The 22,898-nt window shown below is 39.0% G+C and overlaps 1 protein-coding gene across 1 annotated transcript in view; it reads right to left on the reverse strand.

Annotated features, from left to right (window-relative positions):
• The window catches only part of lrmp (lymphoid-restricted membrane protein), a 106,524-nt gene that overhangs the window by 64,909 nt on the left and 18,717 nt on the right, over window positions 1–22,898 (reverse strand). The window contains exons 5-9 of the mRNA XM_051930351.1: window positions 18,949–19,016; window positions 15,992–16,067; window positions 15,358–15,516; window positions 13,188–13,305; window positions 5,922–5,972 (exon numbers count right to left, since the gene is read on the reverse strand). Coding sequence (XP_051786311.1) covers window positions 5,922–5,972; window positions 13,188–13,305; window positions 15,358–15,516; window positions 15,992–16,067; window positions 18,949–19,016 — 472 coding nt within the window. The remainder of the gene's footprint in view (window positions 1–5,921; window positions 5,973–13,187; window positions 13,306–15,357; window positions 15,517–15,991; window positions 16,068–18,948; window positions 19,017–22,898) is intronic.

The following is a 22,898-nucleotide window of genomic DNA, read 5'->3' on the forward strand; positions in this document are numbered from 1 at the left end:
CGGAAAGCAGAGATCAGATGCTGCCAAACTGAAAGTGGACATTTAAGGCAAGTTCCATTGCATTAGGGCTTACTATCAAACATTAATCTGCCTTATTCAGGTCTACTGAATAACATCATTCCCTGGGTTTACTCTCTCAAACTGATTACATTTTATGTTTATAGTATTTGGACTATATTGTCAATAGATATCTTTAGTTTAATCCTCATGTGCCATTGCTGGGGGGGCTTGTTTTGGACGTGCTCCATCTCTAGGTATGTCAGAGGACAGGGACTTTGTGAAGTATGGTTCAGCTATGGGGAGGCAAAATGGGGGAGGGGGAGAGAAAGAAAGAGCAAGCCATTTCTTATCTATCCTATTAATCCTTATAATTGTAAGCACCAACGTAACAATAGGCTTCATGACAATAACTACTGGAAAAATTTGAAATTAAGGTCAAAGCAGTCTTATATAATAATGTACTCTCTTAAATTAAGACTACAGAATGTCAACAAAAGATCACCAAACAGTTAACTTTGTGAGGTGGAATGTTAAAGGTCTCAATCAAGAATGAAATAGAAAAAGTATTCTCCCACCTAAGTAGCTTCCCCCCCCACAGGAGACCGACTTAGTAAGCAAGGATCAGGTCCAGGTGCACAGAGACTGGACTGGCCAAATATTTCATTCCAACTTTACAAAGTAAAATAGAGGTGTGGGAATTCTTATACATAGAATGATGTCATTTGTAGTATCAGATGTAGTATCTGATCCTGAAGGGGGATATGTGATCATCATGGGTAATTTACTTAACTGTAAAGTCATTTTGATAAATATCTATGTACCTAATGTGGATGATAGGGGCTTCATCCAAAACGTATTTGCATCCATTCCCAATGTGAACACGCATAAAATTATAATGGCTGGGGACTTTAAATGTGTATTAAATACAGACCTAGATAGGTCTCCTGCCACAGGGGCGATGACATCTAACACTGCAAAGACAATTACATAGTTTGTAACTGATCACAACTTATAAGACCCCTGGAGATTCTTAAACCCAAACTCAAGAGCATATTCCTTCTACTCACCTGTGCATCACTGCAACTCAAGAATTGATTTCTTCATAGATTTCTTCATAGATAACAATTTCTTGCCCATGATTAAATCTTGTAAGTGCAACGCTATTGTTATCTCCGACCACGCCGATTTGATCATGGAGCTAAAATCACTATGCCCCACATACTCATCTTGCAGATGGCATCTTAACACACATATTAGAAGACAAGAACTGTACAGAATTTATATCCAAGGAAATAGATTTAAAAAAAAAAATAAATTCTCTAAGGTTCCTGCGGGAATACTCTGTGAAACCTTGAAGACTTTAAGGACAGATTATCATCTCATATCTGTCCCACAAAAATAAAATCGGAAACCAAGATATTTTCAGAGCTAATCAGTGAAATTACCAGAATAGATCAAGAACATGCCAGCTATCTGAATGAGGAACTTCATTGGAAAAGACAGGTTCTGCATTCAGAACTCAACCACTTAACAAAAGAAACAGAACTCATTTCTAAATCACATCATCATTACTATGAACACAGGGAGAAAGCTAACAAGATCTTAGCTCACCAAATCCACAAGCAGGAAGTTCGCAATGCAATCCCAGCAATTACCAACACCGACCGAGACAAAATCATTGTCCATAAAAATATAATGCACACATTTAGAGACTACTATAAGGCCTAATATTCTACTCTGATTAAAGAAGACCCAACCGAAGGCATTTTTGGATGCATTACAGATACCACAACTAGATTACTCAGTGCAGAAGAAATGGACAAACCTCTGGCACTACAACAATTACTAGATGCTATTTCTAGATACTAGATACATTTCTCAATTAAGTTAGCTCCCCTTTTATTAGCAACATTACAGAAGCTAGAGACAGTAAAATTCTACCTTAAACTTTTCGGCCAGCATTAATTACTGTGTTTCCCAAGCAAAATAAGGATGTATTACAATGTACATCATGCAGACCAATCTCACTTCTGAATAAAGATGTTAAGATACTAACCAAAGTCCTTGCCACTAGGATTTGAGAAAATTCTTCCTATGATAAGATCACAAGACCAAACTGGATTTATTAAAGGTAGACACTTAGCTTCCAATCTTTGTTGCCCATTTAATGTAATATATTCACCCACAAAGTCTAACACCCCGGAGATATTATCGTTGGATGCAGAAAAAGCATTTGATATGGTTGAATGCAACCACCTTTTCACCACATTAGGAAAATTTGCGTTTAGCCCAAACATATGTGCAAGGATTAAACTGCTGTATACCAGAAGCTTCAGTTTGTATTAACAACATTATCTCAGACTACTTCAAACAAGAACATGGTACTAGACAAGGAAACCCCTTATTACCACTGCTTTTTGCAATTGCAATAGAGCCACGGGCAGTTCACTATCGAAACGCTTATGAAATAAAAGGGATTATTAGAGAAATTTCTCTATATGCAGATGACATGGTACTGTATATATTTGATCCACAAAATACTGAGCCTGTAATCCTAACAGCACTAACAGAATTTCAAAAGATTTCTGGTCTCAAAATTAATTTGAATAAAAGTGTGCTCTTTGCAATGAACTCTCCAGCACACAATTGTAGATTGGACACCTTCCCTTTTATCAGCGCAGATCAGTTTAAATACCATGGGGTAAATATCACAAGTAAACAAAGCTCTTTATCAACAAAAGTTTGCTGTCTGCATAGAAAAAATTAAGCAAGACTTGCATAGATGGTCCACCCTTCAACTCACTTCAGCTGGAAGAATTAACATTGTCAAGATGAATATCCTTCCTAAGCTGCTATTTCTATTTCAAAGTATTAAACTATACATCAACAAATCATTTTTTTGGACGCTAGATTCAATCATATCCCCATTTACTTGGAATTCAAAACATCCACATACTCAAAAGGCGACCATACAAAGACCTAAAGAAGAAGGTGGCATGGTTTTACCTAACTTTAAACTTTAAATTTTATTACTGAGCGGCAAATATACAATATATAAAAACCCTCGACATTGACACAAATGGATGAATATACACAGGCCTGGCCCACAATAGAAATAAAATCCTGCAGCATTTCTCTATATTCCTTGCTTTGTACCCGAGTAAATACAAGATAATCACCAATATACTAATAACCCAATTGTGTTTCATTCACTCAGGATATGGAACCAATGGAGGAAGCATTTTAAGATACAGAAGCTTTTTATCTGTGGCACCTCTGCAATATAACCAACATTTCCCTCCCTCTCAAACATACGTAGCTTTCAATGTTTGGAAAACATTCAGGATTAAATCACTTCGAGATCTGTACATAGACAACGTCTTCACATCCTACAAACAATTACACTCCAAATTTAACCTTCAAGCAACACATTTTCACAACCTACAAATTAGAAACTGTTAAACAAAATTTTCTCAACTTTCCTCACCTCCCACCTACTTCTTGGGTCTTGGGGACTCAGACATCATCTCTGTAATATATAAAAACATCTTAAAAGTCCCTCCCTTTCAAAGATGGGAGGCACCAAATTCTGCGAGCTGTATGGAGTTTCCCTAGTTTCTGTGTTGGTTTTTCTCCCTGTCAAAATGGGCACAGAATGTGTTTTTGTATGCTCTTTGATGAGTTTAGTATATTGAGTTCTAATACATTCTTAGTATTTAAATTACAGTTTTAAAAGTATTTTCTTTCAAGGCTCCCCTTTCAGTCATAATTGGTGCGGTCATGACACAAGTTCTAGGAGATTATAATCAGCTTGACCACAACTCAGGAAGGTCAGACAATAGTGTAGGGGGTCTGCAAAGTTGGTCCTGAGGGCCATAGTGGCTGTAGGTTTTTATTCCAACAAAGTTCTAAAACAGAAGTCAATTCACTTATTGCTCAAGCTACATTTTAAATATCATTTTAGTTGTCTTGCTTGTTAAGATTCCCCACATTTAATTACTCATTTTAGCCTTAAACAGCTGCATTACCTGTTTTAATGGCTCCTTATTAGCAATAAGAAGTAAATGACAAAATAATCAGCAAGTTCTCCATTTAACTTGTTTTCATTTGCATCTATGTGTATTCATCGTGAACTAGCTGGTTTAATAAAATATTTGTAAGGAAGCCAAACAGAAAAAACTCAGGGACTGAGAGTTACTTATCCGCTTCAGGCTACAAATCATATGTATGTGGTCCTTGGAAATGAGAGCAAAAAAAAATTACAATATATACGTATAGGTCAATCCTCTTCACTTATGCTTACCTGTTGGAGAGGCTGCCCAACCACACAATGCCCTATCACTCCAAATCAAGAGGGGACAGTATCAAGTATCAGTATGGCTACTGACACACAAGCAACATTAGATAGAGATAGAGATATAGATACTTTATTAATCCCAAGGGGAAATTTACAATACAATATACTACATATCATTATATACTATACTATGCTACCTCCACCAGAGAATATGGGATGAAGAATTGAGAGTGGCACTTTTGTTCCTATCCTGATCTCTCTGCCTACAGTGTCCGAGCCAAGCAATTGCAAGAAGCTGCTATGTGCTGCAGGACAACTGGAGATGCATGCAGAAATTCAAATGAACAGTTGCATCTTTCCTTTGACTGAATTAGTATTTAATTCATTGACTTGTTTTATTATGTTAATATGTACACTGAATGGTACAACTACAATATGTGCAGAGATCAAGGGTTTTGCAGATATAAATTGAAATTAGACAGATAAGTGATTGAGTAGCCAAATAAGAAATTTTTGCATTATGAACAAACACACTCCTCATATTAAAAACTGCATTGAAATCAATGTGTTTTCACAACTTTTGCTTTTGATATAAAACATACTGTTTAAGTTATGTAAAGAAAGCAAGAATTGTGTTAAAACAGCTGTTTGTTGGAATTCCTACAATAAATAGACTATTTTCCACGTTTCATCATACACCGTAATAATTTTTTTTGTTCAAGGCACGAATGTTAAATGAATCACTTCTCATCAAGAATGCAATTTTGAACTTGACACTAAAAATAAATTCAGCATACCCAACTACTTTAGAAAAAAAATCATCTGTCAACTTTGACTCACATTTCCGACAACTATTAAACTAAGATTTCACAGAAACAGAACCAGTCTAAATATAATTGTTCTTTGTCAATCCATCCGATTATATCAGGGATTCTTTTACCATGAATTTTATAATTGTCTGTTGTTCAGGTGTACTTCCTGTGTAGCTTAGAGACCGTTATAAAGGATGAACATCATAGGGCTATATTACATAGCACAAACCTAGACAACTACCGGGGGGGGGGGGGGCCAAACACCTTTTTAAATTTCATTATCCACATCAATTGAATTTGGCAGTTTAGTTCACACTTCCACTATGTTTGTTTCCCCCTTTACTTATAGTTTTCACACTACAGTTGTAAGGACAGCACACCTGGCAGTTCAGCTTTCAAAAGTCAGTCCAATAAACCCAGTGATAATAGGCCTTCCAGTAGGGACAGACATTGACAATATTGAGACCTACTGGCCAATTCCATACTAAAACTAACCTGTGTTAAAAAAGTCATTAATTTAATGCTTACATGATTGCAATTGCTAATATTAAAAGACAAGCAAGCATACATGCATAATTACCTTATACTGTATTCAAAACACACATATCATTAAATATTAATTGCAGCTCCCAATTCAAATAATGAAAACCCATTTGAAAATCTAAGCAGCATAAAGCAGGTGGTATATTTATTGGGATAGAACATTCCAGGAGTATTTAAACAAACAGTAAATTTTATCCATGCTAGGTCCAAGAAAATGTATTTCTTTATTACATACACACACCATGAAAATGTACTTGGTACAGACATACCTCTTCTTCAAGCAAATTTATTTGACTGATAAGAGACTGGTTGTCCTTTTCCTGCAAGTAAGATTACACATTTTAAACAATCAAGAATATTCTTGCAGATTTAGGTTGGTTAAGTAGAATGAAACTGACAGAGGTTATTCTTCATTTTTAAATAAATACCAATGACATGCTTATGGAAGCAGGTTAAAAAAAACCTTTTAGCAATATGCAATAATTCGATTTTACAAAATGAAATCTGAGTAATAGGGAACACAGTGGGCATAATGCTTTTATGGTTTAACTGTCCAATACACATAAATCACTTTTGGAAAATACCATACCCTCTGAAGAAAAAAAAAAAATGTAAGTAGTACAGAAAACTCTTCAGAGGTATACAGAAGAAAAAAATGGTACACTTTATTCTATGCACATTTAATTGGACCAATTACATCTTTTGTGCACAAGTTGCAAGTGTAAATCCCATCCAAGTACATGTTGTAGGTCTAACACAAGAGTCTACACTGTCAGAGTCTGAACTGCTTAGAACATATAATCTACTGAATTACCAAAATTTCAATTTACAGTATTTTTAATTTTCCACCCCCTTCCTCAGAATATTAATTGCTGTATTGGAGACATTTTTTGATTTTGTAAACAAAAACTACAGATACATTCACAATAAAATGTCTCATTAATGTGTTCATTGTCACATTGCCCTCAGGGCAGAGTCAGAAATTACAGAACAATAAATGCAGAAACCCACATCAAGTTCCTATGTAAAGTTCATCTTAAGTTTAATCATCAAGTTAGATACTGATTACATTTCATTGAATAAGTATTTGTTTATAACAAACTAGGGGGCTTCGCTCGCCAACCCCCGTGTTTGGTTTTCCAGATACACACTTTTAAGATTTTTTTTTCTTTGAATTGTTGCTATTTCATTAGTTTCACTTTTATTTCAGAACTTCTGTAAAAACAATATTTGTAATCTTGCGAGTCCCAATATGCTGAATCTTTTTAATGAGGTCAGGACAGGTTTCTCTGTTTGGAATTTCAGCACAGACAAAACGATCTACATCATCAGCAGTTACTTTTTTACTTTGTAAAAAAAAAAAGTAAATAAATAAAAAATAAATAATAAGTAGAGTTCTGCATTGGACTCCTGTCTGTAAAGTCGTGCTATTTTCCTCTCACAGTTCCAAAAGTACATGGGGGTTACCAAGGTGATACCCCAGCTTTTGTCTAGGTTTTTGTACAAGGGCTAGACAGAACGTTTTTAACTCCTGGGGTAAATTTTGCTTTTTAAATAAGCAGACAGATAAATATATATACACTAACAAAGTAACCAATAAATGCATGTGCGGTAAACTCCGTTTTTGAAATTTTCAAGATTCTTTGTCACATGCATAGTTATACAGGACAACACGCAGTTAAATGCATCCTGATCCGCTTATCAAAAACTGTGCAAAGTTAGAAGAATATCAGATTAACAAAAAGTCATGGATTGAAAGATAACAGTATAGTAGAACATAAGAAATAAGTAAAATTATGTGAATAAAATAGAATTAAGTGTTAAGGTGCAATAGTGTAGTAATTATTGTGCAAAACCAAAGTTAGACTGGTGCATAGTTAAATGAGGCAGTTTGTTTGTTTGCGCTACTGCGATCTTTACTTTCTTTTTTTTATATTTTCTCATTTTCCTACTTTCATATCCTTTAACTTTCTCCACGTGTATAGCGCTTTTTTTTTTTTTTTTTTTTAGCCTTTCTAATTTCACTGGTTTCATAGTCTCTAACCTGCTCTGCATGTGTTTAGCGCCAACGTTTGTAAACATCTTTATGAAGTTCTAGTTTGTCATTTTACTCAGTCTTAATTCTGAGCCATACAGTACAATACATAGAACAGAATAAATCCTCAATACAGTATAAAAATAAAAATTCTAGAAGTACGGAGTACAATTTCACATTAGATCCATCCATCCATCCATCCATTGTCTCCCGCTTATCCGAGGTCGGGTCGCGGGGGCAGCAGCTTGAGCAGAGATGCCCAGACTTCCCTCTCCCCGGCCACTTCTTCTAGCTCTTCCGGGAGAATCCCAAGGTGTTCCCAGGCCAGTCGAGAGACATAGTCCCTCCAGCGTGTCCTGGGTCTTCCCCGGGGCCTCCTCCCGGTTGGACGTGCCTGGAACACCTCACCAGGGAGGCGTCCAGGAGGCATCCTGATCAGATGCCCGAGCCACCTCATCTGACTCCTCTCGATGCGGAGGAGCAGTGGCTCTACTCTGAGCCCCTCCCGGATGACTGAGCTTCTCACCCTATCTTTAAGGGAAAGCCCAGACACCCTGCGGAGGAAACTCATTTCAGCCGCTTGTATTCGCGATCTCGTTCTTTCGGTCACTACCCATAGTTCATGACCATAGGTGAGGGTAGGAACATAGATCGACTGGTAAATTGAGAGCTTCGCCTTGCGGCTCAGCTCCTTTTTCACCACGACAGACCGATGCAGCGCCCGCATTACTGCGGATGCCGCACCGATCCGCCTGTCGATCTCACGCTCCATTCTTCCCTCACTCGTGAACAAGATCCCGAGATACTTGAACTCCTCCACTTGAAGCAGGATCTCGCTACCAACCCTGAGAGGGCACTCCACCCTTTTCCGGCTGAGGACCATGGTCTCGGATTTGGAGGTGCTGATTCTCATTCCAGCCGCTTCACACTCGGCTGCGAACCGATCCAGAGAGAGCTGAAGATCACGGCCTGATGAAGCAAACAGGACAACATCATCTGCAAAAAGCAGTGACCCAATCCTGAGCCCACCAAACCGGACCCCCTCAACACCCTGGCTGCGCCTAGAAATTCTGTCCATAAAAGTTATGAACAGAATCGGTGACAAAGGGCAGCCCTGGCGGAGTCCAACTCTCACTGGAAACAGGTTCGACTTACTGCCGGCAATGCGGACCAAGCTCTGGCACCGATCGTACAGGGACCGAACAGCCCTTATCAGGGGAGCCGGTACCCCATACTCTCGGAGTACCCCCCACAGGATTCCCCGAGGGACACGGTCGAATGCCTTTTCCAAGTCCACAAAACACATGTAGACTGGTTGGGCAAACTCCCATGCACCCTCCAGGACCCTGCTAAGGGTATAGAGCTGGTCCACTGTTCCGCGACCAGGACGAAAACCACACTGTTCCTCCTGAATCTGAGGCTCGACTATCCGACGGACCCTCCTCTCCAGGACCCCTGAATAAACTTTTCCAGGGAGGCTGAGGAGTGTGATCCCTCTGTAGTTGGAACACACCCTCCGGTCCCCCTTCTTAAAGAGGGGGACCACCACCCCAGTCTGCCAATCCAGAGGCACTGTCCCTGATGTCCATTAGATGTTGCAGAGGCGTGTCAACCAAGACAGTCCTACAACATCCAGAGCCTTGAGGAACTCCGGGCGTATCTCATCCACCCCCGGGGCCCTGCCACCAAGGAGTTTTTGGACCACCTCGGTGACCTCAGTCCCAGAGATGGGGGAGCCCACCTCTGAGTCCCCAGGCTCTGCTTCCTCATTGGAAGGCATGTTAATGGGATTGAGGAGGTCTTCGAAGTACTCCCCCCACCGACCCACAACGTCCCGAGTCGAGGTCAGCAGCGCACCATCCCCACCATATACAGTGTTGACACTGCACTGCTTCCCTTTCCTGAGACGCCGGATGGTGGACCAGAATCTCCTCGAAGCCGTCCGAAAGTCGTTCTCCATGGCCTCCCCAAACTCCTCCCACGCCCGAGTTTTTGCCTCAGCAACCACCAAAGCCGCATTCCGCTTGGCCTGCCGGTCCCTATCAGCTGCCTCCAGGGTCCCACAGGACAAAAGGGTCCCGTAGGACTCCTTCAGCTTGACGGCATCCTTCACCACCGGTGTCCACCAACGGGTTCGGGGATTGCCGCCACGACAGGCACCGACCACCTTACGGCCACAGCTCCGGTCAGCCGCCTCAACAATAGAGGCACGGAACAAGGCCCATTCGGACTCGATGTCCCCCACCTCCCTCGGGACATGGTCGAAGTTCTGCCGGAGGTGGGAGTTGAAGCTACTTCTGACAGGGGGCTCTGCCAGACGTTCCCAGCAGACCCTCACAACACGTTTGGGCCTACCACGCCTGACTTGGAGCCTGTACATTGGGGTTTACCCCAGTGGACGAGAGGGTAGCCTCCCTTCGCCTTCGGGTGGGGGGACGGGTCCTAACTGTTGTTTGTGCGTATGCACCGAACAGCAGTTCGGAGTACCCACCCTTTTTGGAGTCCCTGGAGGGGGTGCTAGAGGACATACCTTCTGGGGACTCCCTCATTCTGCTGGGAGACTTCAATGCTCACGTGGGCAATGACAGTGAGACCTGGAAGGGCGTGATTGGGAGGAATGGCCCCCCCGATCTGAACCCGAGCGGTGTTTTGTTATTGGACTTCTGTGCTCGTCACGGATTGTCCATAACGAACACCATGTTCAAGCATAGGGGTGTTCATATGTGCACTTGGCACCAGGACACCCTAGGCCTCAGTTCGATGATCGACTTTGTGGTCGTGTCGTCTGACTTGCGGCCACATGTCTTGGACACTCGGGTGAAGAGAGGGGCGGAGCTGTCAACTGATCACCACCTGGTGGTGAGTTGGCTTCGATGGTGGGGGAGGATGCCGGTCAGGCGTGGTAGGCCCAAACGTGTTGTGAGGGTCTGCTGGGAACGTCTGGCAGAGCCCCCTGTCAGAAGTAGCTTCACATTAGATGATATCACATAATATGATTTGTTTTAAGTCCTGGAGACCTCATTCATCAAGCTGCCTCCCCCATTTTGCCATTCCACATCTGAAATAGCGCTAATCCGATGAAAGGACCCCTCATTCCCACGTCCCCATTCATCAGGGATGACTTTACCTTAGGCAGGCAATCTACAATTTAAAGAGATTATTATTTTCTTGTGAATTGTTATATATGCATTATTTTCACTTTTACTTTAAAAACTTTTGTAAAAACAATACTTGTTTATTTCCTGCCCCGCGCGAGGTTACATCTTTCTTCCCAGACGTATAATACTACTCGTGTTGTGAAGGGTGTTGCAGCTGAATGTACGCTAAGGATATGCCTTTGGATCATTTGCTGTCTTTTTGCTGCTTGCTGGCTGCCTCTTCTGCCTGTCGCATGTCGTTGTTTTAAGAGCTGGGAACACATGATGCCTGCAGAGCCGGCCTTAGGGCGAAGCGAAGGAAGCGACCGCTTCGGGCCCACAGCTGGAGGGGGCCCACTGCACTCAAGGTGTTTTTTTTTTTCCTGTGATGCGACGCTGCTGCGGAGGGCCCAATGGAGCAACAGATTCCTTCACTCCAACCTCTATTACTAATTTTTTTTATATATATAATTCACGGCAACATATTCCATCACTTAATTACTCCATGTGGACATCTCCACTCGACACTCCAATCTTCATTACGCTTCACTCAGGCCCGCACGCCTGTTGCCGCCTCCACGGCTCATCTGTGCCTCTGTCCTCAGTAGGCGGCCATTTATGCTTTAGTCAGGAAAATGGACTAGAATTAGCAGAAGCTACAGCCAGAGAGCTCGCTAATGAATTGGAGATGCCTTCCGAGGATGTCGCATTTCCTGCAGTAACCAGTTTACGCAGGAGACAAACAAAGCGCCATTTCGATTATGAAGTCCGGGATGAGTTAATAACTGATCTAAAAGAAAAGTTTCACACAGAATTCTCTCTTGTCCTTCTGGATCAAGCAATCATGTCCATGAATGAGAGGTTTGATCAAATGAAACAGCATTTCGACAATTTTGGATTTCTGCACAATTATCAGTTAATATCATCCATGGATGATAATACCTTGATGAAATACTCTATGGACTTGAAAATTGCATTAACCGACTCGAAGAATTAATAAATCAGACATTGATCCACATGCACTATGCAGTGAAATTCGCATGTTTGCCAATTTAGTTCCTAGCAACTCAACAGCCATGTAAGCACTGGAATATCTGTAATGAGAAGGAGTTGGCAACTGCCATGCCTAATGTTGCTGTGGCTCTCAGAATAGCATTGACTGTGCCTATAACGGTATCTTCAGTGGAGAGGAGTTTTTCAAAACTCAAGCTTATCAAAAATTACTTGCGAAGCTCCATGAGCCACGAACGTCTGAATAGTCTGGCATTGATTTCAACTGAGCAAGAGGAGATAGTCGAATCTCTTGATTATTCTGAACTCATTCATGAGTTTGCCAGTTCCAAGGTTCAAAAAGTGTCTTTTGTGTGAAATAGATTCCAATATCTGCTAGTAAGTTATTTTATACGGAAATCTGAATATCTCGAAAGTATGAAAACAAGCTTTAAAACCGAATAAAAATGTAAAAACAAAATAATGTGGATCTTATCCTCATAAAATAAAAAAAAATATATAAAAAATATAAAAAGCAGAAAAAAAAAAAAGTGCTTGGCCTAGCTATTTACCGCCACGTGCTGCCTGGTGGAAACAGCAAAAGCTGGCTAAAATGAAAAAAAAAAAAAAAGTGAGGGTTGTAGATGCCGGGAAAACGCATTTCTGCAGCTCAGAATGCAGGAAATCACTTGGCAGCCAGAGCTCTGCCCTGGACCCCCTAGCTGCAGGGGTCGGCTCGGTATCAGTTTGCTTCGGGCCCGAAATTGTCTAGGGCCGGCTCTAATGCTTGCCTGCCAAAAGCAATCCAACAACTGATAGCTTAGAGGTCTGTTGACTTGTTTTAAAAGATGGCTCACTGCCTGGTCTCGCGTGACGTTGTAAAAGCAATACCGGTCTTATTTCTGGCCTTGGGCGTGGTTGAATTCTTTCTTGCAGGATATATAACCCCGCTCGCGGGGAGGTTAGCTGCCGTCACGCTGCCCTTCGATCTTTTTAAAGCCTGTACAGCCGCTGTCCTTTTTGATATGGCCCTGGGACAATCTCTTGGCACCAGGTCTCATGTTTATAGTCCCCGCGAGACGCACTGTGGCAAGTCTCCTTGGTCTCGCGGGTCTTTAAAATGTCTTTCAAGATTATCACATATCGTATAATTTTATATATAGAGAGACAAAAACACTACTGAATTCTGGGTTGGACTCTCAACCCACTTTACTGTATTGTGAGAGTCAAATATTTATACCAAATTTTTTTTTATTTTTTTTATAAAGTATAAAAATGCCTGAAGACTATTAATGGAGCTTAGGTTACAGTTTATTTTTTATTTATTTATTTATTTTTTTACAATATTAATACACAGATCAAATGTGTCTTACCAATTGTTTACTACGAGCAGCACTTTTGACTCTGTTCTCTTCTGCTTGGCTCAGGTTTACCTTCAGCTCCTCAAGTTCTTCTTTCAGTTCCTTCATTTTTGTTACAGCCTGCTGACCACTACAACATCACAAATAAAGGGGGTTCCAAATGCATCTATACACAAGACTAATATTTAGCAATGAAGGTGTTCTTATAATAAACATATTTAACACTATATACACAACAAAAGTCCAAAAACACCTAGAAAATGCAACAGTTGCAATTAACCCTGTTTTCATTATATTTTAGGTCTCGACATTACAAGATGTTAAATTATTTTTTTTTTTTGTTTCCCCCCCCCACACACACGCACATGGGAGGCAGTCTACGGGTTTAACTGGAAATAAGATGCAGAGCCATGGGTTCATGAACAGTACTAATGCCTTTTCTCCCTCTTCCACAGACCACCAGAAGGAAAGCCCAGCTAAGACTCCCAACTTTTGCTGCAACATTACGCCATCCAGGAGACCTCATTTCCATCTGGAGATCCCACTCCTTCCTGTCCTCCACCTAAAAAACCCAAGCCTTCACTCTCCTATTCAGTCTGTATTGACCAAGTCTCGAATGACTACTTGTGGCTATCATTTGCTGTTACTATATTATAGGGGGTGGACTCCCAAAATCTTTTTGTTTTTGTCTTGTTCACAATATATACATTGTCACACACATGCGACTAGGAGGATGTTGTATGGACCAAGCAAAGGTAATTCCACGCCAGGCTGACATCTGAAGATCATCACTTCCGGTTCCCTTACGTCACTTCCTGTCTGGTCCCTTAAAACCGCCATCTTTACAAACCCTCGACAGTTCTGTTTTGGACTCCATACTGAGAATATCTCTGTGCTATTTAAAGACTTTTTGCAGCCAGGAATAATATACAGGTGACTGCCCCAAACCTTTTTAAGTGTGTCGAGTCTATTCCTTTTACAACATCTATATACGCATAAATATATATACACACACACGCGCGCGCAAGCAAGCACATACACACATATACACTGAGAGTATCCATAATTCAAAATGCCAAGGACCAGAAGTATTTTCAGATCTTGGGCTATTTGCATACACATAATTAGGTATACAAAAAAGGTCACATGCAGCACTTCTGAACTGCTGTGCAGGAATTATTGTATCATCTACCATGCTCAGCAAATTAAAACTTCATCATCTGTACCACCTTGCAGTGATTCACAGTGGATACTTAACCTGCATAGACACACACCCAAATTTAAAATTCTGTGAAAAGGCACTATATAAATTATAAAAATTGGAGTACTGATGGGCTCACACTCTACTTCCTGAATTTTCAGTATATACAGAATGTAATTATACCGAGTGTGTAAAAGGCTAAACATTATTGTAGAACTTTTTCTTTGAATTCTAAGAACTACAAAAACTGACAGACTTCATAAAATAAGTTTTTTTTTTTTTTTTTTTTTTAAAAGAATATTAATTTGAACAGTAATATTCAACATTTCCTGCTGGAGATCTACAAAAACTGTATTTGGTCTGCTAACATAGCTAAGCCCAAGTTACATTGTATGAATCATATAATGTCAAAGAATGGGTCAAAATGTGTCAGTTTTAATGTATAAAATGCAAAGTTTTGCAGGCTAATGAAATATCTGCTCAGAAAAGGGCACTTCAAGCAAAACAAGTGCAGTTTTTCTTTGGTACACTGTTACAGCTCTGAAATCAAACAATCTCTACCTCTCCTTGCAAAAACACATTACTAACAAAACCTTAAAAACAGACTAAGGTTCCACTATACTAAAAAGTTTAAAAAGCTTAATAAAACACACATGCTAAAGTTCAATATTTAAAAGGACATTTATTCAAATTATGGTCCGTTTTTATTATGCCTTAAACCAATAGTGCAAATATCCACAGAAATTTACACATACAAAGTACTTCATTTATATAGGAGAATTCTACTGCAGTTTCTAGTTCAGCAAAAATTAAAAGAAACTGTTTACCCCCAATAATGTATAGCAGTTTCTCAAAATACAGCTAAATGTAAATTAAATAAAAAATAGACAATTAAAAATAAAAGCTCATTTAAATTTTAAGACCCCATTTGCAGGGAGAGTTCTCTCTCTTCCAGCCCCCTAACGGATACAAAATATATACCTTCTTGCATAAGCACGGAGTTTCTCGATCTCTTCAACCAGTTTGTGATTTGCTTCTTCAGTTGTTTCCACAGCATGTTTCATCTTTCTCATCTCATCCAGCAGTTTTTGGTTATTGAACTGAAGATCAGCAACACAGTAAACCAAGTCAGAGGTCTCTCTAAAGTTATAAAAAAAAAAAAAAAAAAAAAAAAAAAAAAACACAATAACAGGGTCCTCATGTTATCATGAATGCACGAGAAACTTGCAAATACACTATATATAGAAATGAAGTGCTTCAAGTGAGCAGCATAGTGAACTATACAAAAGCAAAACAAATACATTCTTTGGCTCAGCAGAGTGGCTGCAGTATCTTTCCACAGAAGACCATACTTGCAAACAGTTGAAATTAAAAAAAGCAGTGCACTTACTCTTTAAAGTTAATATAGCAAACACACTTAGGGAGTCAAATGTGAAGACTAAGCAGAACAATTTCTAAGATTTAAATAGCATACAAAAAGTTCGAATTATTTGACCTACAGCAAAAAGAACATGATTTTTACCTGTGAACTATATATTTCTGAATCTTCCGATATTCTAGTCAAATCCATAAATAGGTACATACATTGTTAAAACACTATAAAATTTACACTTACAAATCTCCTCTTGAGACTTCTCCTCCAAATGCTTCTAAACTTCCAATGGTTACATTCAATGGTACAGATCTTGCTGCTTTGAACATATTTAAAGTATAAATAGCATTAAAAACATCCAAATTACAATGTTTGACATTAAGCAAGTTTACCAGGTCAATTTCTGATACCAACTCATTGCTCAACTCTGAGCAAGTGCTCAAACTATTGAAAAACAGTATTTACTCTCCTGTACTGTAACTTTTTTGGTATGATGTATAAAACTTGTTTTTCCGCCTCAACTTTGGAAGATGTTTTGTTAAGTTTTCAATGGGATGAAACACCACTAGTGTACACAAATGTTCATTCAGTCTTGGTGAAATAGAAATTAATTCTTACCCAGGCACTTCTGTTCTGCTATAAGAAAGGAGCACTTATAAGATTTTTAACTTTTTTATAAGGGACATCTCCTAGAGACAGCAGACAAACATCACAGTACACAAAACTAAAGATCTAATCTTTAGTCAATGATCAGGTCAATATGGATTAGTACAACATTTAGGCTTAACCTGAAAACACACATGAATTTTTTTTTTTAAAAAAAAGTAAGAAAACTGAAAGCACCTTTATTGTTTATTTTTCATGAGCCTCTGTTCATTTTGTATAAAATCCCATATCCAAATATACAAGTGAATAAATATTTGAAAGAAAAATTTAATTCAGAAGATAAATTTTACTTTCATAAGTGGTTTTGTTTAGTTTGTTTGAAGCTATCATTGTGCCCTAAAAGTGAGGAAGATTAATTGGTGGCTTATTATAAAATGCCTTTTATTTACTTATAGTATACTGAACAGGCATGTGTGTCTTTTACTGCTCACTTTAATTTACATCAATATTTATAGGGCAGATTTAACTCCCAATCCTCTTGTATCAATTCATTTAATCTAAACCGCCCTTATTTTTGTTATCTTGGAGACAAGGAGAATGCCTGGAAAAATACAAGTGGACATTGGAAGTGCTTCCTTGTTTTCGTAAAAATATGCCATTACTGTACTCAGTAATACTGTAAGAAAAATGCAAATAAACAATTTGTGCACGTCTGTTCATTATTACTTTTTTTTTTTTTTAATTCTATATTTTTGTGTCTAACTTTTAACCAGGTCAAAGCTACTTAAGGATACTTTATATGTCAAACACTGGTATGCTCAAAGTATTTTTTACTGATTACCACCAGACTTATGTCCAAGTGGGTGGAAAAGAAAAAAAAAAAAAAAGGTGTGGAATCTTCTAAGTTAATAAACACAGGGAACAACTAATTCCATTAAAATTCCACGAAATTGCAACGTCAAATCTAAAAAGTGTGATGCAAGCAATACGAAAGTCAAGGTTTTAGTTATTTACAAGTTCAGGTTATATTATTCCTTAGATTAATATTTGGTTAGTATTTCTTTTCATTTACTAACCCAAGCTTATCATTCATTTTTTCTTTTAAACCAATTTATACTAAATATGTAATTAAAAAACAAACATACATTTGACTCTTACAAAATTATATTGAAAAAAATAAGTGTTTTCCCAAGAAAGTCGAGTGGAATCTGTAGTGTAATGGACGCTAATTTGGAAATTGTCCATTCAAATGTGGCATTCTAAGCCGATAACACAGCACAAACAACTAAGTACAAAAGACTAGTGATCATCTAGGACAATGCTTACCTTTTATGTTATGTGGTTCCTAAAGTAAACTACACCAAGAAGACAACATTAGCAAATATAGGAGTACCAGTATTTAGCACACAATCAATTTCCTTACAGAACTGTGTCTATTGTGAACCACTGTCAATATGCTATTGGGGTGGTTTTGTAAAGAGTATGTAAAAATGGAAGAGAACCCATGGAAAAAGCTAAAGTCCACAAGACATTTGGGAAAAGATCTATTTTACCAAAGCACAATAACAAAAAGCCATACAGCAAAACTGTGGCTTACACACACGCATAAAAAAAACAGACCTGGAGTGATCCACTAAAAGCAAAAACTTCAAACTTAAATTATTTTTTCCAAAAAGAATGGAAGAAAGTTAGTGTGCAAAGTTAGTAGATTGTTAGTAGATTGCACGCAGGCTGCTCTTTTATGCTTGGAAGTGTGATTGTGCAATGCAAAAAAAAAAAAAAAAAAAAAAACACTGAGGAGTCAAACATGTTTGCTTCTTGCCCTACTCCCATAGGATCAGCAAGAACCATTAAACTGCGCAGATTACATTTTCCTATCAACACATGCAGGATTAAATGTATTCTTATGTCTTTATGTTTAGTGATTGTCATTTGATTGCATACTATGCACATACTTAATCTGTTCCTCACTAGCATTCACAGGATATCTGATGACGTACGTACAATCAAACGGACCACACATGGCAATATTGCTTCTCAAAATAACGACAATAATTTTGCAAAATAACTTTTGTTGAGTGGTGGTAGCCACCTTCTGTAGACTCCAAAGATATGAACAACATGGAATAATTTTGCAAATAACAGCGTAATTCTTCATATTCAAAAAAAGTTTTCCTTTTTTAAATAATTGGTCCAGTATTTCCAAATTCAGTATCTTAATCCTGAGACATCACACACCTAATTTTAAAAAACAAAATGTTAGATTTAGTTGCCTGGATCTGGGCTATAGATTCAGATCCAAAAACATAAAACTCTGGACAAACCAGACGGATTCCAATTTGCCTTAATTCTGTTTACAGTTATATCTAAATTATTAAATGTGAGTCCTTGTTAAAAAGCTTCACATTAAATACAATGGAATAGGCAATCTCTAGTAATATTTATTGTAAAATGTAGAATTTACATTTAATATCAATTTAATTTTAAGTTTTAAAACAGTTCAGTTTAAATATTTAAGGACATTTTTCTTTGTAACAAACATTTTCAGGCACAAACTGCAAACAGAAATTCTATACACAGTTTAAGGCTCTTACCTGGTAACAGATTTTCCCTCAATATTTGTGAGGACTCTCCAGTCGTGCTCGCTGCTAGACTTGTGTTTCTGCAAGACACAAAAATAAATAATCAAAAAATTTCTGTAGTGCTTAAATCCATGCTGTATAGCTGCTCATGTCACAAATAAGCCACTCTGGACAAAACATTATACACAGAGCTCTGTAAAGAAACTTGTATCTGAGGTTTGATATTTTTTTTGAGCCATTACCACAAAATAAAAAATTTTAAAATTAAAACAGTAAACATTTAGAAATACAAGAAAGGGATGCTGGGGGGAAAAAAAAAAAAATCAGTAAACATTTAGAAATACAAGAAAGGGATGCTGGGAGAAAAAAAAAAAATCAGTAAACATTTAGAAATACAAGAAAGGGATGCTGGGAGAAAAAAACAGCATGGGATGAAACCATTCAGTCCATCATGCTCATTTATATAGCTAATAGCTGAGGTTTCTGCTTCCACTATGTGACTTTGTGTAAAGAACTGCTATCCGGCTTCATTCCTAAATGCCCTTCCGCTTAATTTCAACTGGTGTCCTCAAGTACTTTATTCACCATTAAGTTGAAAGAATTGTACTGGATCTACAGTACTTTATCAATGCCTCCGAGGATTTTGAAGACCTGAATTAGGTCCACACACAGTCTTCAAGTCTGTCAGAGTAGGACATGCCCTGGGATGTACTTGGTTGTTCTTCTCTGCACAGCTTCAACAGCTGATAAGTCTTTATTTGCAATAAAGACAAAAATCTGAACAAATCTCTTAATTGTCCTACATAACACTACAAATGGCATGCATCCCAGCAAAGTGTGCAATTAGGTCCATGACAAAGTAACCATTTTAGCAGAGCAAAATTGACTTGGAACAGAAAGTCAACCAAAAGTGAGGAAAAATACAGCTGCCCAACCTCTCAAATTTTAAACTGCATAAGGAAAATTATTCTTAAAACACATGTAAATCAACAAGATACCGATTTATATATATGTTAAGGCAAGTTTCCTAGTAGAAATCGCTACTGCAAGGAAAAAAAAAAATTCTATAAAAGAAAAGGTAGTGGATACATATTTAACAAAGGGCAAATGGTAAAAGAAAAGAGAACTCAAATATAAATATACAGATTAAGTAAACATCTAGGGCCTTTGTTACTTCGAAAAGCAAGTCAAATCTTTGTGACCTAAGTGAACCACCTGCTCAGCCTTTCCTTGGATATTGTAAAAATTAAAGTACAGGTGAATGTGCATAATTCAGGAGCAATATTCACAATTCTACCACTGTCTGTTCAGGTTTTTCTGTGGATGCTCTATCACCAGTATCCCCCAACAACAGATCCAAAAGACATGCTAGTTAACCAGGACCTCTACATATCAGATGTGAATATGTGGAAGTGTGGGTATTTCGCATGTACGTATACCCTAGGATAGGCTAAGCCGAACTTCAGCCTTGACGAAGAGGATATCCCAGGATATGTCTAGTCTGAAATAGAAGAATGGGTTAGAAAATCAGTATCGAAAGCCAAACCTTTACCCAAGGTAAAGTCATCTCTGATGGAGGATTGCAGGAATCGTCAGGTAGAGGGGTCCTTTCATCGGATTAGCCGTCTCAGTTGTGGAATGGCCAATAGGGGGTGGCAGCTTGATGGCCAAGGTCTCCAGGACTCTGAACAAATCCAAATCGTATTATGTGATATCCTCTATTGACGTCTGCTCTGTACTTGTAATATTTCTATTGCACTATTATATTGAGGATTACTTGTGTTCTGTTCTGTGTATTGACTACCGTTTTTTGACACTAACTGCACACCCAACCTACCTGGAAAAGGAGCCTCTTTGAACCGCCTTTCCCATGGTTTCTTCCATTTTTTTCCCCCCTACAAGGGTTTTTTGGGAGTTTTTCCTTGTCTTCTTAGACAGTCAAAGCTGGGGGGGCTGTCAAAAGGCAGGGCCTGTCAAAGCCCATTGTGGCACTTCTTGGGTGATTTTGGGCTATACAAAAATAAATTGTAATTGTAAGGTGCTGGAGAAATCAAGAAACATAATACTCACAGTGCTGCCAGCTTTGTCCAGGTGAGAATATGCCTTGTGGAGCAGATACTGTAGATAATTGTATCCTCCACCCCAATCTTTGTCTGACAGGCAAACTGTAGTGGGTCCAGGTGGTCTACCAAAAGATGACTCATAGTCCAGGACCAGCCTCTTAAAAGTCTAAATGATGTAAGTGCCACTAGTCTGTAGTCATTAGGTGAAGAGATGCCAGACTTCTTTGGAGGAGGAGCAGTCTTCAGTTATGTCCACACTGATGGTAACAGGTGGGCTTGCCACTGGCCATTCCAGTTGATGTGGGAGGAGTTGATGATATAGTAGAGATAGTGTGAGGAGACTGGTCTTTGGGGGGATAAAAAGTGGCAGTGGGAGGGAAAAATCTATATTAAAAAAAAATGGTTGAAGGGGTTAGCTTAGTCCACATCCCCTTCTAGCACCTGAGCTCTGGAGTGCTCAAGCCCAGTAATTATACCCTGTCCATTCCAGACATCCTTCTTGTTATTCTTAGCGATTCTGTTTTGTATTTTAGCTGTGCAAGCATCCTTTCCCTTCACTCAGTTTTTTTTTATTATCATATGCTGTATGTCCTTCAGAGCCTCTGTCAACAGTCTTGGATGCTCTCTTTTTCTCATTCGGGAAACCTTTTTTTATCTCCATAGTAATCCAGGGCTTATTGTTTAGAAAGGAAACACACTGTCTTTGTGGGTACCACTGTGTCAACAGAGAAGTTAACAGTCTGTGATGCAATAATAATAATTCATTAAATTTATATAGCGCTTTTCTCAGTACTCAAAGCGCTATCCATACAATGACACAGTACCACAATATTGTACCCATGTGACCTACACGTAATTTACCAGTCTGTCATTTTGAAGCAGTCAGTCACCGCCATTTCAGCATGCAGGCTCCACATCTTCACTATTCAGGTGGTAACAGGCTACCGTCTAATAACAAGCCGAGAGTCATCATCAAGGTGATGGTGTTTCAGCTGCTAGGTCCTCATTTGCGGAAGGAGGAATATAAATATCAATAAGGATGATGTAATTTATATCCCTGGGCAAAGAATGTGGATGGACTCCGACAGCAAGACAGACAGACAGACAATCCACCCACCATTAAAACAGCATCAGGTATATTAAGTTTAAGTCATCACTCCGTAAAGCACAAAAATGTCACTGTGCTTGCATGCTCCATGGCTTGCTCGAAGTGCAGACAGTTCATTCAGAGCATTTGGCAGTGAATAAACATTGCACCTTAACATAGACGGTAGATCAGGGGGGTATTTTTCGTACGTCGCTTAAATCATCCGAGATCAGGTGCCTCATCTTGGATAAGTTAATGCCCGTGACACTCATCCGGGATAGGTCGTTTTTCAAACGCAGCCGTGTATTTGATTAGTCAAGCTGGATCTAATCATACCAGATGAATGCGCGTGCCCGCACTGAGTGAAAAGCCCATATACGAGGGGGGACCCAAAAATAACCGGAATTTTGTTGTTGTTAGGTTGGTACTTGTAGTACGTGGTTGGGCCGCTAGGGCGATCTAGTTACACTCCTCACAAGTCAGTCTGCCAAGTGCCATCAGTCTGGAAGGTTGTGCTTGTGTTCAGTGAATTTTTTTGTAAAAGTAGGTTGCGCAACAGTGTGAGAAGGAAACGCCCTGATTTGTGGGAGTCGGGTGATTGGTTCTTTCATCATGACAACGCTCCATCTCACACTGCTCTCAGCATTCGCCAAATTTTGGCAAGAAACGGTATGACAACCCTGAACCACCCACCCTACTCACCGGATTTAGCTCCGTGTGATTTCTTTTTGTTCCCTCGGATGAAAAAAAGACTTGAAAGGAAGGCGTTTTGCTGACGTCGAAGAGGTAAAACAAGAAACGACCAGAGCATT

Source organism: Erpetoichthys calabaricus, chromosome 1 (assembly GCF_900747795.2).
Source record: "Erpetoichthys calabaricus chromosome 1, fErpCal1.3, whole genome shotgun sequence".
Taxonomy (NCBI): domain Eukaryota; kingdom Metazoa; phylum Chordata; class Cladistia; order Polypteriformes; family Polypteridae; genus Erpetoichthys; species Erpetoichthys calabaricus.